This window comes from Odocoileus virginianus, chromosome 8 (assembly GCF_023699985.2).
Source record: "Odocoileus virginianus isolate 20LAN1187 ecotype Illinois chromosome 8, Ovbor_1.2, whole genome shotgun sequence".
NCBI classification, from domain to species: Eukaryota; Metazoa; Chordata; class Mammalia; order Artiodactyla; family Cervidae; genus Odocoileus; species Odocoileus virginianus.
This window is the reverse complement of record NC_069681.1, coordinates 32734076-32750719: the sequence shown is the minus strand read 5'-3', so window position 1 is coordinate 32750719 and position 16644 is coordinate 32734076. Positions and strand designations below refer to the sequence as shown.

The window sequence follows — 16644 nt, the reverse complement described above, 5'->3', positions numbered from 1 at the left end:
AAACTTTTTACAAATTCACGATTTCATGATTCTAAAAGTCAGTAATTATCCAGTAAAATATATAGCAAATACTGACTATAATATTATGATCATATATTAATATATTACCTCATCACAAAAATGTATGCCTACTTCCCCTATCCCCTTCAACTCTGAGATCAAAATCAACTAAACCAGTTTGGCTTCATGAAGACAAAAGTGTGAGTCATGTTTTCAACCATTTGGAGAGGATTATGAAGAGTCAGACACGCTTAGCGACTGAACCACCACATGAAAGAAGGAAATGGTAACCTGCTCCAGTACTCTTGCCTAGAAAATTCCATGGACGGAGTTGCCTGGCAAACTACAGTCCATGGGGTCACAAAGACTCAGATACAACTGAGCAACTAACACTTTCACTTTAATGAAGGCCCCAGCACAGACTTATTCTAGGAATGCAGGTGGCTTCTAGAATCTGGAAAAGGCAAAGCAATAGTTTTTTTTTTTCCCCTAAAATTTTTATAAGTACTAGCCTTGTTCATATCCTGATTTTAGCCTAGGGAAACCATTTTGGACCTCAGACCTGCAGAACCATAAATAATAAATCTGTGTTGCTTGAAATCTCTGAGTTTGTGGAAATTTGTCACAGTAGAACTAGGAAAGTTAACCAAGCCCTGTTCGTGATTCTGACATACACTGGCTCAAATCACCTCCTATGAAACAGGACTGTGGGCGTCTGCCGAGTGCTCCAAAATTCTACCTGATCGAAGGATTCCACCCAAGGCCACTTGCCAGTCAAGGCCTCTGCAAAATGTATTACTGTGGATATAAACTCATGATGCCAAGCAGGGTTTTCATCCTGCTTTGTTTCAGGATGTGGAATGAGACGCTGGCTCTGAAGCAATGACAGTGAGTCCAACCTCATGCAGGAGAAGAGAAAAGGTCACTTTTCTTCATATTCATTCTGAGTCTTACTGTGAAGAGAACACTTTCAAATACAGAAGTCTATGCCAAGTCTGGTGAGAGATCCTCACTTAATTCACACTGATGCCGACAAAATGGATTCTCAAAATAAGAGCTCATATTTGAGGGCTTGGTTTGTGCCAAGCCTCATTGCAAGCATAACACATGCTGGGGTGAAAATTTCATTTAATCCTCAACAACTCTGTGAAAAACAGTGCATTTATTATCCCCTCATCTACGGATAAACAGGTAAGGAAGCGTCCATTTCCAAGTTTACAGAGTCAGAAACAAGTCTCAGGTGAGGCCAAAGCCAATGCTCTCCTGCCTCCTGTCAGGCAGTCAAAATGCAGCAGACTCTGATTCATGTATTAAAGGAGAGTGAGAAGTCGCTCCCATGTCCACTGTTTGTAATTTAATAGAGGACGTAATCTTGTGAATCCTGTATCTGAAAGCCAAAGAAAAGCTGTTCCCCACTGGAGGGTCTAAGATCTCCCCGAAGGAAAAGAATGTCAAGTTTGAAGGCAGCCTGAGTTGAGATCAAATCTTCACTCTGTGTTGATTTAACCTCTATGTGACTCAGTTTTCTTACAGGGGAAACAGGTGTGATAGCATCCACTTCTCTAGGTTGGAACATGAAATATAAACGAGGCTATTTAGCATAGAATCTAAATAGCATAGAGTCTAAACAGTATAGATGCCAGAGCAGACATCTTACACTCCACAATGCTTATTATTGTTGCTGTATTTGAAAACACTCTAGGTATTTAAAGGTAGAGATACAGTCAGTTGCTTATGGGGAAGGTGCATATATGCTTAGTCGCTCAGTCGTGTCTGACTTTTTGCGACCCCATGGACTGTAGCCTGTCAAGTTCCTCTGTCCATGATATTCTCCAGGCAAGAATACCAGAGTGGGTTGCCATGCCCTCCTCCAGGGGATCTTCCTGACTCAGGGATTGAACCTGTGTCTCTCATGTCTTCTGCATTGGCAGGTGGGTACTTCACCACTAGCGCCACCAGGGAAGCCCTATGGGGAAGGTAAGAAGATATAAGAGGAGAAATCAAGTGAAAGAGATAACTGATCTTGAGAGGGATCAGGGACATTTATAGATTTTCAAAAAGGTCTTAAGTTGTCTCATTTTTAGCGGCATGAATGCTTACGGACTCCATAAGAGTTCTTCCTATTCAATTGTTCAGTAAGCTTTCTGATAGAATAGCGCCTTAAAGATTCTGAAGACTCTGTACGCAAACTGTAGCCCAGGAGGTCACAATACTACAGCTCAGAACTCAAATCTTTCTTTCGCTTTTAAAGATTCCAAATTTTTAAAAAATATAATTGTATTTATTCATAGCTGTGCTGGGTCTTCGTTGTTGCTCAGGCTTTTCCCTAGTTGCGGCGAGCAGGAAGTCCTCTTGAGCTGTGATGCTCCGGCTTCTCACTGCAGGGGGAGGTGCTCTTATTGTAGTGTTCAGGCTCAGTAATTGTGGAACACGGCCTTAGTTGCTCTGCGGCATGTGGATCTTCTCTGACCAGGGATTGAACCCGTGTCTCCTGTCTGGCAGGAGGATTCTTTACCACTGAGCCACCAGGGAAGTCCTCAAATCTGTCTTTAAATCACTGCTTGAATGAATAAAATAACCTACCCTGGTAAACAAATTTCATCCACTGAACACTGTCTCAGCCAGCTACTAAAAGCTGTGTTTTAGCTAGATTTCAAAATAAACATATTTGGAGAACAACGCAATTACAAGGTGAAATTCTCAGAAACCATCCTGCACATGAGCCATGAGCCTAAGAACAAGATCATAATGTAAAAGAGCAAACGCACAAAGCCTAAAATAAATCTCCCGTTTGCAAGTGCTGTGCCTTCCCCTCCCCTTACTTAGAAGACATCTGGATAGTTGCTACTTTTATAATCAGTATAAACAAAATAATTCTGCCCAATACAAAAGAATTTGTGTGAAACAGGAAATATCTTCATGCAATGGGCTTCTCAGGTGGTGCAGTGGTAAAGCATGAAGGAGACGCAAGTTCAATCCCTGGGTCAGGCAGCTCCCCTGGAGAAGGGAGTGGCAACCCACCCAATATTCTTGCCTGGCGAGTTCCATGGAAAGATGAGCCTGGTGGGCTATACAGTTCATGGGGTTGCAGAGAGTTGGATGCAACTGAGCATACACCCATTTTTTATAGCAATACTAAAAACAGAACCAATAGCTATCCTTAGAAACTCTTGCCTTTCCCTTCTGCCTGCCCCAGGCATGTCCTTGGAGAGTGAGAGGGCAGAAGGAAATCCACAGGTGACCTCCCACGAAGGCACCGAGCATCTCTGGCCATGTGGAAGCACTCACAGCGTGGAACTCACAGGTCAACTAACTCCCACAAAGACACCGAGCATCTCTGGCCATGCAGGAGTGCTCACAGCTTGGAACTCACAGGTGACCTCCCACAAAGACACCGAGCATCTCTGGCCATGCAGGAGTGCTCACAGCGTGGAAATGAGACTCTGTCAGCATTTTTCACCTGGGCCTCCCCGCTTGAGGGTCCTGTTTCTGACCTGTAGTCCAGTAGAAGTGCAATGCCAGAGTGCAGGTGCTAACACTGTCTACGTTTCTCACTGCAGCTCCAGCGACCAGTTACTGGATAGACTGTGACAAAACGGGCTTCGTTCAGAATTACGGGGCATTTCCGCTTGTCTTCATGAATGCGTCAGTGAAAAGCTGAGGGTCTTAACAACAGACACTAGATGGGACACTTAACACCATGATGGTTTTAAGATCTTCAAAGACACTTTAATTGACATTCCCAAAGCTAATTAAAATGTCTACATACAGAATCACTTGAAATTTGATTTTCATATGTTCTTTTTATTTTTAGGTTTCAATAGTGGGCAGGTGAACATAAAACCTTTGTTTTAAATTCAAGAGGGAAATCACAAACTCAGACATGAATTAGGCGTTTTTCTCAAATAAACTGTATACCCAGTGTTATGAAAGACGTAGGTTGTTACATTTGATGAATGCAGAAATAAATAAAAAATTTTAAGCTATATAGTATCTTGAAGTGGAAGACTCACTTTGAAAATCTTTGAGTATTTAAGAAATTTGGAGGGTTGGAAGAAACATACCAGAAATACAACAAGTACAAAATGACTGAAGTTTTTTACAGTGTCCAAACCTGTCATCAGCCATAGGGCAGGGAGAGTCATGCTGCTTTTCCAGACTCTAGGATGGGAGCAATTGTGTTGAACACTGAGAAAATACATGGCAATTTCAAACCCTGGATGACAGTTTAAAGAAGCTGCATATTTAACCCCAGAAATCAAGACCTGCTAGAACAAAGTACCCCTCATTTTTCCAAAGGTGACAATGCCACAAATATTTGACGGAAATTTGTCTTCCAAGACTATCTGTCAGACACTCGTATAGGACTTACTTGAACGAGAAGATGAACATAGACAATGATACAGGAATTTAGCTTGTGATCATCTGAAGCAAATAATTTTAAGATGACCTGAATATTTCTTTCTTCCAATGAGGCTCAAAAATCAAAGACAAAAAAACCACTTAAACACAGTAAGATAGGTGAATAAATTAAAAAACAGCACTCATAATTTCATTTTATTTTTTGTTAGTCTGCTGGTATCTATTCTGAATATAATTACTGTTTGAAACACATATATATTGAATATATATAGAATGCAATATATATTTAAATATCTATGCACGGAACATTTACAACTGAGGTTATACACAGGACAGTCCTCTCCTTAGTTTATTTGGCCATACTGGTTTCAAGACTACAGTAGGTCTTTTTTGATTAAACTGTTAGCTACCTTCTTACATCTTGTGCTGTATTGCCTTTAGCTATTTTATTCTTCCTGTTCTTAATTCTCATTCTGTGCTTATTATATATAATAAATTTTTTCTTCCATTCACCATGCCCCCCCCAGCTCCCCCCAAAACACACAAGAGTTTTCTTTAAGCCAGCTGTCTTATGCTCTGAAAGTGAAAGTCGTTCAGTTGTGTCTGACTCTTTGCGACCCCATGGACTATACAGTCCATAGAGTTCTCCAGGCCAGAATACTGGAGCGGGCAGCCTTTCCCTTCTCCAGGGGATCTTCTCAACCCAGGGATCAAACCCAGGTGTCCCTCATTGCAGGTGGATTCTTCACCAGCTGAGCTACCAGGGAAGCCCGTTTTCTGCTCTACTGTTAGAAAAATGAGGATGAGGGACTTCCCCGGTGGTCCAGTGATTAAGACTTCACCTTCCAGTGGATGGAGTGTAGGTTCCATCCCTGGTCAGGGAACTAAGATCTGATGTATCATGTGGTACAGACAGAAAATAAAATTTAAAAAATGGAATGAAGATGAGCGTGTGTGTGGGTGCATGTGTTGTGGGAAGGGATCACTGACAGCTGCGTAAGGGGACAGTAAGAATTTGTGTCCGCTCTGTGTGAGATCGTGTAGTTCTGTACATGAAAGCACACACATGGACACATCCACATATAACCCCCCTTGCAATATCTGATCACTGATTATCACGTGAAAGTCAGAGTGGAAACAGTTGGAAGCAGAGAGAAACCAACCGAATATAATCAAGGAGTCAGAGGTCACGGCACCGAGAAAGCCGTGATCTGATTTTCAGGGCAAGGACCTTAGCATGGGATGGAGGGAATGATTCAGAGAAATTCAAGAGACTGAATTAACGACAGACTTGCAAACAGATCAGATTTGGGGAGGACCACGAGCAGTGCATTACAGGTTGGTGTACAGGTTTCTGGAGATGCAGGAAAAGCATGGTTTCCATGTGGGGATGGGCGGGGAGGATGGGTGGTGATGTGTGCATGAGAACACCTGGTCGCATGTCTGCTGGACACTGAGATGTACACTTCTAAGAGTCAGAGGGCAGGGCAGGAAGGGAAGGCTGTGACGTCACTGGACTACCTGGGCGCATGGGAGCTGACTTCCTAGAACTGAACAGAACACTCCAAGCCAGCAGAGTCAGGAGAGAACTGTACACTAATGATAACAACAGCCACCTCTACGGACTGAGCGACCCCCTGCAACCCGCACACCGCAGTAGGTGTTTCACGTGAGCCATTTCTCATGCTTATAAGCCGCTGAGAGACGTCGCCCATTTTTCAGGTGAGTAAGCTGAGTCTCTGGGAGATTTACCCAATAGTCCGAGCTTCTCCTGGGCCATACTGTCGTGGCTGGACCACTCCATCTTCCCACATGGGACTGTAAGGTGGAAGAGGTCTGCTTGCAGATGGAACCTACATTCTCCTGGGCTCAGTCAGTTCTTGGAATTATCTGCCAGTTCATGGGGAGGTTCCTCAAGAAGACAGATATTTACGGTGCACCTAAGGGGTCTTCTAAGGGGGTCAAACCCGTCCATCCTAAAGAAAGTCAGTCCTGAATATTCACTGGAAGGACTGATGCTGAAGCTGAAACTCCAATATTTTGGCCACCTGATGTGAAGGGCCAACTCATTGGAAAAGACCCTGATACTGGGCAAGATTGAAGGCAGGAGGAGAAGGGGACGACAGAGGATGAGATGATTGGATGGCATCACCAACTTGATGGACATGAGTTTGAGCAAGCTCTAGGAGTTGGTGATGGACAGGGAAGCCTTGTGTCCTGCAGTCCACGGGGTCCCAAAGAGTCAGACACGATTGAGCGACTGAACTGAACAGAAGGGGTCTTCCCAGGTGATCCAATAGTTAGGACTCTGGGCTTCCACTGCCAGGGGCACAGGTTTGATCCCCGGCTGGGGAACTAAGATCTTGCATGCCGCATGGTATGGCCAAAAAAGAAAACAGCAAAGCGTCTAGGATGTCTCTTTATCTCTTTAAATACACATATCATACAATCTACCCCTCCTCCGATCTTCACCTTCATTGGAAATTTCCTCAAAAAGCATTAAGGCATCATATTGACAATTTTGCCGCAATTTGACCTACTTATGGTAAAAGCCTATCATCTCTGTTCTTTACAGAAGTAGGCACATGAGGGGGTGTTACCCGAGAGGAACTGAGCTCGGGCAGGCTAGGTCTCAGGCATACTTTCATTTTCTTGTCACTGACTTTCTTCAAGATAACAGATCACTGGGTGTGTGTTGCAGAAAACTCACAACGGTGCAGCCGCATCTGTCAAACTGTCAGGAGGTGAAAACTCCCACCTGAGAGGCGGGAGAAAAATGGCTAGTCACAGCAGCCGCTTAGGAATGAGGTTCCAATTTAGCCGAGTTCTATTTATCATGCATTAGGGTTACCTCATCAGGGCGGCCGTGGCTGATGCTAAAATCGAGTTTAAACAGCTAAGTGACCATTTGATACTCAAAGAGTCCATTTTCTTTTCTTACTTTTCTGAGACTCACACTGAAAGACACGCTTGAAGAAAATTTTTAAATGGTTTTGGCCACACCACATAAAAGAATTACGTTATTGCCTCAATGCATGCATGCATGCTAAGTCACTTCTGTTGTGTCCGACTCTTTGTGACCCTATGGACTGTAGACTTCCAGGCTCCTCTGTCCATGGGATTCTCCAGGCAAGAATACCAGAGTGGGTTGCCATGCCCTCCTCCAGGGGATCTTCTGACCCAGGGATCGAACCCACGTCTCCTGCATTGGCAGGCGGGTTCTTTACCACGGAGTCAACTGGGAAGCCCCAGGAAAGCCTGTGCTTTGCTTAAATGAACCTGCTGCTTCCGTTCAACTCCCATGGCCTCCCACCTCTGGCCAGTCTCCCTGTTTGATTAAAATTTCTCCCAGCTTCTGACTCCCCTTTGGATGTTTTCTGGTGCCTCTCTATTGTTTTTTTAAAAAAATATTTATTATTTATTTAACAGCACTGGGTCTAAGTTGTGGCATGCAGGATCTAGTTCCCTGACCAGGGATTGAACCTGGGCCCCCTGCATTGGAAGCACAGCCTTTCAGTCACTGGATCCCCTGGGAAGTCCCCAGGTGAGTCTTTGAAACCCTTAACAGGAGGTTACTAAACTCAGTCATAATCTGCCATATTGGGGCAATAAGCATGAAAAAAAGAAAAAAAGGAAGCTAGTGTTTGCGGTGAGAAAATAGAGACAAATGCACTGATAGAAACAGATGAGAAATCATGTAAGCATAGTCCCCCGGCAGGCCCGGTTATACTCACAATAAATGCTCCCTGAGACCATATGGTCTGATCCTTGCAACCAAATAAGTCTTGACTAGAACATACATACTCACTGAATTTTTCACCAGCCAAGGAGGACGTATTATTCCCCCATGTACAGAAATACGCTCAAGTAGCATAGTTGAAATATCTCCACCTTCAAAACCTATTCTCTAAGAGGCTACAACGGGGTGGTTTATTCGTCCTCAGGAAGGGCGCTGTCCTGAGCATTACATCATAGGAAAGATGCTATCTTGGGTATTACTTCACAGAACAAAGTAAGGACGTCTGCAGCTGGGAGGCAGCCTGAGAAGCTATGTGAGCAGTCGTGTGCTGGAGACCATCACGGCACAAGCAGAAACAGATTCGCAAATATTTTTTCTCATCATTTGAGGGCTGCTGCTGCTGCTAAGTCGCTTCAGTCGTGTCCGACTCTGTGCGACCCCATAGACGGCAGCCCACCAGGCTCCGCCGACCCTGGGAATCTCCAGGCAAGAACACTGGAGTGGGTTGCCATTTCCCTCTCCAATGCATGAAAGTGAAAAGTGAAGGTGAAGTCGCTCAGTCGTGTCTGACTCTTTACGACCCCATGGACTGCAGCCCACCAGGCTCCTCCGTCCATGGGATTTTCCAGGCAAGAGTACTGGAGTGGGGTGCCATTGCCTTCTCCGATTTGAGGGCTACTTTTACTTTTTTGATAGTGTCATGAGTTTTACAGTTTTATTTTTACATTTAGATCTATGATCCACTCTGAATTAATTTTTGTGTATGAGACAGGGGTCCAAATTCATTCTTTCGCATGTGGATATTCAGTTGTCCTAGTACTATTTGTTGAAAAAACTATTTTTTCCCCTATTGAATAGTTTTGGTACAAACATCAACTGACATATATATGGTTATACAACTCTGTGAATGTACTAAAGGTCACTGAATCAAGCATTTTAAATTGGTGAATTTTATAGCTATCTGAATCATATCTCAATTTTAAAAAAAGGTCAGTTGTAAAAATAAATTCTATTCAACATTAATAAAAACTAAAAGAGCAAAAAATAAAAAATTAAAGGAAATCAGGAATGGGGTTTGGCTTAATCATGTTCCCCATCACTTCCAGCCATCTTGTTCCCATAATCAAGACCTAAGGCGGGAGGAGGGGTCACCCCAGACAATGAGCCTCTCAGCAGAGCACAGGGAAGTGGGGAAAGACAGACAGAAAGACATTCCAGGCAGGATGGAGCAGGGGCGGGGCAGTGAGTGAGGGGGTGGTTCAGATGAAACATTTCCTGTTTCCTAGTTTTAGAAGGCATCAATCATTAGTAAAAGCCGAGTGAGTATTTCACGACCATTCAATACTTATTCTTGACTTATTTTTCTTTCTCCTTAATAAGTGAGTTAAGAATTCATTCATTTTTCACCCAGAAGTAGAAGTGTGTGCTCTCTTTCTTTAGCCACAGTCTCGTCATGCCCGATACAAACAGGTGACCTCTTGGCCAACACGCTTTTCATCCATATTCTTTCAAATCGGCTCCTTCTGGACCAAACACGGGACCTGATCAGGACCCAGTGTGGGATGCTGAGCTGAAGGGAGCCTCATCCTACACTGTCTGGCTTCATTCTCTGTTATCTCAAACCACATGTGTCATCATTCATACAACTTACCAGCGTGCTGCAACGGCACCACTCAGGGCTGTCTCCTGTCTCCCCGATGCCACACCCACGCCTGGCTAGTCTGAGGCCCGTCCCTTCCTCCACCAACCTTCCTGCTCAGTGCTGTAACCCCCACCACACCTCCTTGCCCGCTAACTCTTGCCAGCTCAAATCTTCACAGTACAGAGGCTGGGCTTCCCGATTCCAGATGGCGGCCTTGAGGCATCCATTAACACACATTGACTCGACTTTTAAGCAATGCCTCTGGGACACAGAAGACGCTGATTTGGCACTCCTAGCAGGCTGATCGTTTATTTCTGTTACAAATTAGTGTTTTCCTTAGCACCTTTTTCTCAGCTGGAGAGAGCATGGGACAGAGAACCAGAAGGCCAGGCGTGAGGCCTGGTGTCTCCGTGTTGGTTGAGGTCAGGGGACTTACGCAGCGATCTGGGTCTCCACTTCCTCATCTTTAGGGGCCAGTAGGCGATGTCCATCTTTCCACAGCACAGGGCTGTACTGGGCCTCACCATCAGTCATTCCCTGCCTCATTCCCTTGGTCCTGGTTAAAATACTGCCATGTCCACTGAGTCTCAGAGGGGGAGTGAGGACCGCAAATGACCTAGGCCCCCAGCACGCCCTGCTACTTCTTTAGAACATGCATCATTCCTGAGATTGCTAGATCAATGCTGCGCCTTCCCAGGTGGCGCTAGCAGCAAAGACTCTGTCTGCCAATACAGGAGACATAAGAGATGCAAGTTTGATGCCTGGGTCAGGAAGACCCCTTGGAGAAAGGCATGGCTACCCATTTTAGTATTCTCGCCTGGAAAAGTCCATGGACAGAGAAGTCGGGCAGACTAGAGTCCATGGGGCCCCAAAGAGTGGGACGTGACATCATAATTCATTGCTGGTTTTTCTCCTCATTTCCTGTAGGGCCCTGTAAGCTCCATGTGGAGAGGGGCAGTGCTTGTCTTGTTCAGGACTATCTCTGTGTCAGTAACTATCAGCTGGTGGAGTAATGAATCTTGAAAGTGAAAGTGCTCTTTAGGCAAGAAGCTGCTGTTACTACAGTGGTTGTTATTATTATTACTATAGCTACAGTAGTAATAGAGGTAGTTATGGTGGTTTAGAAGCTAAGTTGTGTCTGACTCTTGCAACCCCATAGACTGTAGCCTGCCAGGCTCCTCTGTCCATGGGATTCTCCAGGCAAGAACACTGAAGTGGGTTGCCATTTCCTTCTCCAGGGGATCTTCCTGACCCAGGGATCCAACCCAGGCCTCCTGCATTGCAGGCAGATTCTTTACCAACTGAGCTACGGGGGAATAGAAACTGAATTATTTGCAGCATTGTCACCATCAAATATACAACAGAAAGAGAAGCACACAATGGTATTTAATAGTATTGATATCCATCATAAACTCTTCCTCTTTTTCTGATCCATCCTTTTAATGGATAGAAACAAATAAATATATGATTAAACTGCCACATAAGTACAGCCTACAATAATGGTTCAGAGGACAGTATTTTGCTTCCTAATTGCCAATCCTTGAAATGTACCAGTCCCCACCTGGAGAAAGACCCAAAGGAAAGACAGAAGGTGTGTTCTCATCCTGGAGCAGGTAATAAACCCTTCCCCATATTATGGATGAAAGCACGTTAGTCGCTCAGTTGTGTCCGACTCTTTGTGACTCCATGGACTGTAGACTGCCAGGCTCATCTGTCTGTGGAATTCTCCAGGTAAGAATACTGGAGTGGGTTGCCATGCCCTTCTCCAGGGGATCTTTCCAACCCACCCTCCTTATATCATGTTGCTTAGGAAGCTTAGAGACAAAGAACAACAGACTATGTGATACACATAGTTCCTTCCCAGGTACATGGCCAGGTACCCACGTAAGTGAAGTGATCTTAACTGCCCCTCCCCCCAAATAACTCAGGCCTTTGGAAAAGAATAGTTTTATAAGACTCAATGCAACAACAAAATTCCTCATTGATTCAGTACCACTGGTCTATTACCTCTGTGCATTCATTCACCAGAAAGTTACCAAATCCCTAGTGTGTATCTAAAGAGATGCTAGGTCCTGGGGATAAAGGATGGAGCAAAATACTGCCCACAAGTTTGGGCAGATCTAGAGCTTGGAGCGCTATGGGTTTTCCTGTATAAAATAAGTCGAAGGCTTTTGTGGGGTGAGTTTTAGAAATGACATTGTTCCGCACCTGGAGGCAGGCTGGGGCGCGTCCCTGGGGCTTGTTGACGTCCACCGCTACCAGCTGCCACCCGCCAGCAGCATCTTCGTGAAACATCTTCAAGACAAAGAGGGAGATGAGTCAGAAACACTTCCAAGGGAACATCGAGAACTCTAACTTTGACTCCAGCTTTTTACATTTTCATCTTATCAAAGATTTGTCTTCTTACACTTTTATATTCACAGCATGAGTCACTCCAGTGATGTTCATTTTAACACTGCAAACTTAAGTGCATAATAATAATAAGGATAATGGCTTGCATTAATTGAGCACTTGCTATTTCTCTGGCCCTTTCTGCCTTGAATATGCTCTGCATAGAATTACCCAAATATTCTTCCCCGGAAGACTTTACAGTAGGTATCTTATTCCCATTATGTTGATTATTATATATTAGATCTCAGAGAAAATAATAATTAGAATACCAAAGCATTGCATGCTTTAACAAAAAGTGGCAAATTTTGATCTTTATTTAATGGAGAGTTCTCACTGAACCAAAAGAAAAGAATTCACAGGATAAGTAAGAAATGTGCATGTAGCCTAGAGAAAGAGGGGAGTGCTGTTTTAATGGTAGGAGAATGACAAATCACTTAAAAGTCCTTGTGAAATCAGTTTACATAGGCCACAGTTAATCTGCTCGGCAAAAACTTTATGTACACATTTATGAAGCGAAGAAGTCATTTCTTTTATCTCAGAAGACATAAGTGATGAAATTCAGGATAGTACAGGATGCTAAAATCTGACATTGAAGTAGACAACCTTGCTGGATGTGTAGGTTACCTAACTTACACTGCACTACCTCAAAATTTAGTGATAACTAAATCAATATCAATAATGCACTAAGCTGGAAGGCATTTACCACATATAAATATTTTCCCACTAATATATATTTTCTTTTCAATTCCTTAGGTGTGCATGTGGGAGTGTGGTGGAATAGGGTGGAATTATGGCTCTTTATTTTTTACGAAAAGTCACAACTACAAGCACTCACTGTTTTATTCCCGTCCGAGTTCACTATTTCACACACGTAAACACTTTCTTTGCCATATTTATGTCTTCCTGTTACTCTGACCCTGGGATCATAAGGGTAATTACTGATGGAAATATGAGATGATGCCAAGATCCCATTACCGAGGATTTATAATTTCAAACCCCTGGTAACAGAGGTAGTAGATCGTTTTTTTTGTTTTTTTTTCCCCCCTTGAGGCATGCAGGATTGTAGATCCCCCACCAGGGATCAAACCCAGGCCCCCTGCAGTGGAAGCATGGAGTCTTAACCATGGAACTGCCAGGAAAGTCCTCATATATGTATTTTTAAAATGACAAAATGGAGGTGCACCTTTATACAAAGGTTCTCTGACTCAAGATCCCAATTACAAATGATTTTCTTCAGCTGTCGATTTACAGGATGTTGATTCCCTTTAGGCTGAATCTTAAAAGGTATGTTTAGTGGTAGAATCAAGCACAGGCATCACAAATAGACTCGTTCTCAGAATACATACACTGGCTGACATGCAAACATGTATAAGAGCCTTTTAAAATACCTGTCAAATGTCTGGAAGTCTCCTTTTAAGGAGAAAAGACAAAAGCAATCCTGCCAGTCACTAGGTAGGAACCCTCTGTATAAGCATTCTTTTCTCTTATCACGGGGCAAAAAATCCCTGGGGCACACATTTGCTTTCATCAGCAGCAGACTAATTTTCTGTGTTAAATTATTTTTTTTCCAGTCAACCCAAATCAAATGAATCAATTTAATTTTTAGTGAAAGTGTTCTCTCAAGGTTACTTCTTTGTATGACATAAAGTGAAGAAAATGCAAATATGGTCAATTTCTCATTGGTTCTCTGAACACACATCTAGCTTGGTTAAGAAAACAGTAGCTACACTAGGTACACATGTAACAGTGTGATATCCAGAGACATAAATCCGAGGGACCTGAAGCTCCCAGGGGAGTACGGCAGGGACTGCCAGTTGTCACTTCCTATCTGTTCTCCTTGTCTTCCAAAGTAAGAAAAATTTTATGACCATAAAAAAAAAAAACCCACAATGAATTCTTTTTCATTTTTGAAGCTCATCTTGAATCATGTAATTATACACTGTCCATGAAATGCAAGCGGAAACTTTCTGTTTTTTTCCTTCCTGCTCTCTGGAATATTGATGTAAGGGTTAGCACTACAGCAGCTATTTTAGACTAGGAGGCAATTTTGGAAATGGAAGTTCTGCAAGGTAGAGCAAAAAGGTGGAAGGATTCTGTATCTGTAGAACACAGACAACCATAACAACCTTGAATGACATACTCCAACTTTACATGAGAGAGAAAGGAACTCTATTTTACGTACAGCACTTTTTGAGGCCTTCTGTGCCTTGTGGCTGAAACTAACAACACAAGTGGCTTCAGTCTGAATGTCCAATGAGTTGGTTCATTTTAAAGACATTAAATATTCCCCTCAAATTATATTATTAATACGGGTTTACTATTAAATCTTCAAAATATGTATGAGCTGTAAAAAAATCTTAAACGTATTCTCCAGAGACAACCACCCCTAACATTTTAGAGTTAACCTTCCAGGTATTATAACCACATACATGTACATACAAACACAAGACCTTTCTCTTGCATTAATATGTTATTTGCATATTTCCATATAATAAAGTTCCATCATGACTTAGTGGTGTGCATTTATTCTAATTTTATAATTTAAAATCAGTAATTTATTGCTAGAGTTAATCTTCTTCCTCTCTCTCTTTTGGCTTTTTTTTAAACTTTTTTTTTTCCATTTATTTTTATTAATTGGAGGCTAATTATTTTACAATATTGTAGTGTTTTTTGTCATACATTGACATGAATCAGCCATGGATTTACATGTATTCCCCATCCCGATCCCCCCTCCCACCTCCCTCTCCACCTGATTCCTCTGGGTGCTTCCAAAATGCTTCCATAAACATTCTCAAATGTTTATCTTTGAGCATTGTCAATAATTTTTTTAGGATAAATTCCTAGAAGTGCAATCTCTTTGTCAGGTAGTTTATATGTTTTTAAGGCTTCTGATACATACTGACAAACTGTTTTGTAAAAAGCATGCTCCAATTTACAGTCTTAGTAATAATATATGAAAGTAACCCTTTCTCCACCTTTCAGCCAACAAGAAAACTTTTTGTTTTTTAAGAGAAGAGATGCCAGAAAAAAAGACAGTGCATTGACAGCAGGGGCTGTAAACACTAAATTAAAGGGAGGTAGGATCTCAGTGGGCAAAAAAAAAAGACCCTTAAGGTCGAGGAAGCTGGTTTTGAGTGCCATTTCCACCATGGGCCAGGTATGTAATACTGGATCAAATAATTAACTTCCCAATCCTTGTCTTTTTTCAGTCTGCAAAGCAGAATAACAGTACCCACTTCACAACATCATCATGCAAATTAAATAAGACTGCTTTAAAGTCAATAGGGCAGACCATGTTGTGATTTACTGGGATAGTGTATGAATTAATGGAATATTATCAATGAGCACTCTCCTCTTAGGACAATCACATGGGGATCCACAGAGATTTCAGTCTTGAGAATCAGCTCATGCTGATCTGTTTGCAACTGTTTGGCAGGGTCTTATGAAGTGCCACTTGATCTAGCTAAGAAATTTGCTTTGGGGAGTTTTCTAGTTTAGGCAGAATATCATCAGCAGCAACAACAATGACAGGTTATTTAATGGTAGGTGGAAGAGAATGAATCTTGGTAACATGGGCAATCACTAGCAACTGAATTAAAATTCCAAACCCAAGACTTATATACACATTTGTTAACGAACAGAAAATTCAAAATTTATTTTGAAATTCACATGCTCTCTGGGTTCTTTTCAAAATCATCATCTTTAAAAAAAAGGGGGAATAGTCATTATCACACAGAATAATGAGGGTAGATACTTGACTTGATTTTGCTATTAAATAATATATTCAATGACTCAGGGTTACAAAACACAATTCTCATTTATGGCTTCCTGTGATGAATGCATTATTCCACTACCATACTTTCTTATTAGAAGGAGTTCACTATTGTACCTCCTACAATAACCCTTCCCAGAAACTGGTTTCACTAAATTGCTTTCTCACATATTTTAATGATGTATATTCATGTGGAAACCAATGGTCTTAAAATGCAGTAAACACATTTTTACTAAAGTGTTGTCTTGGAACATTACGTGGTACACAGTCTTTTTATAGAGGAGAATTTCTTTTCATTTTTAATCACATGCCTTTTCATCTGTGCCTCTCAGCCTTTTAATCTGAACTGCACACTTACACAGAAGTTGTTCAGGTATTGGAGGAACTCATATTCTGAGAATGCTCACAGACCTACAAAGGAGGATGAACCCCGGTGTCCTTGTATCAACTCCACCCTTATCAGTCTTCCATCTTCAGAAAACATGAACCAGCAAGTCAGAGACAATGACAGATCCAGGAATGATTGCTATTAGACAATCAGAATATTTATTTACGTGTCCCTCAATATGACTTTACTGGGTCATGCTTTGCATATAAAAGTCGGGTGGGTTTTGATGGGCAGAGGCTGTCTTGTGTCTCTCGTCACATAAAACATAGCCTTTGGGGGCCCTACAGTTTGATAGTTCTTTCAGTTCTAAGCTCATCCCTATCATGAACCAGCCTAGATCAGAGGACCAC

The 16644-nt window shown here is 42.4% G+C and overlaps 1 protein-coding gene across 3 annotated transcripts in view; it reads right to left on the bottom strand.

Moving 5' to 3' along the window:
• The window catches only part of NALCN (sodium leak channel, non-selective), a 283090-nt gene that overhangs the window by 179912 nt on the left and 86534 nt on the right, over window positions 1-16644 (bottom strand). For all 3 annotated transcript variants that reach the window (XM_070471442.1, XM_070471443.1, XM_070471444.1), the window contains one exon: window positions 11952-12038. In XM_070471442.1, coding sequence (XP_070327543.1) covers window positions 11952-12038 — 87 coding nt within the window. The remainder of the gene's footprint in view (window positions 1-11951; window positions 12039-16644) is intronic.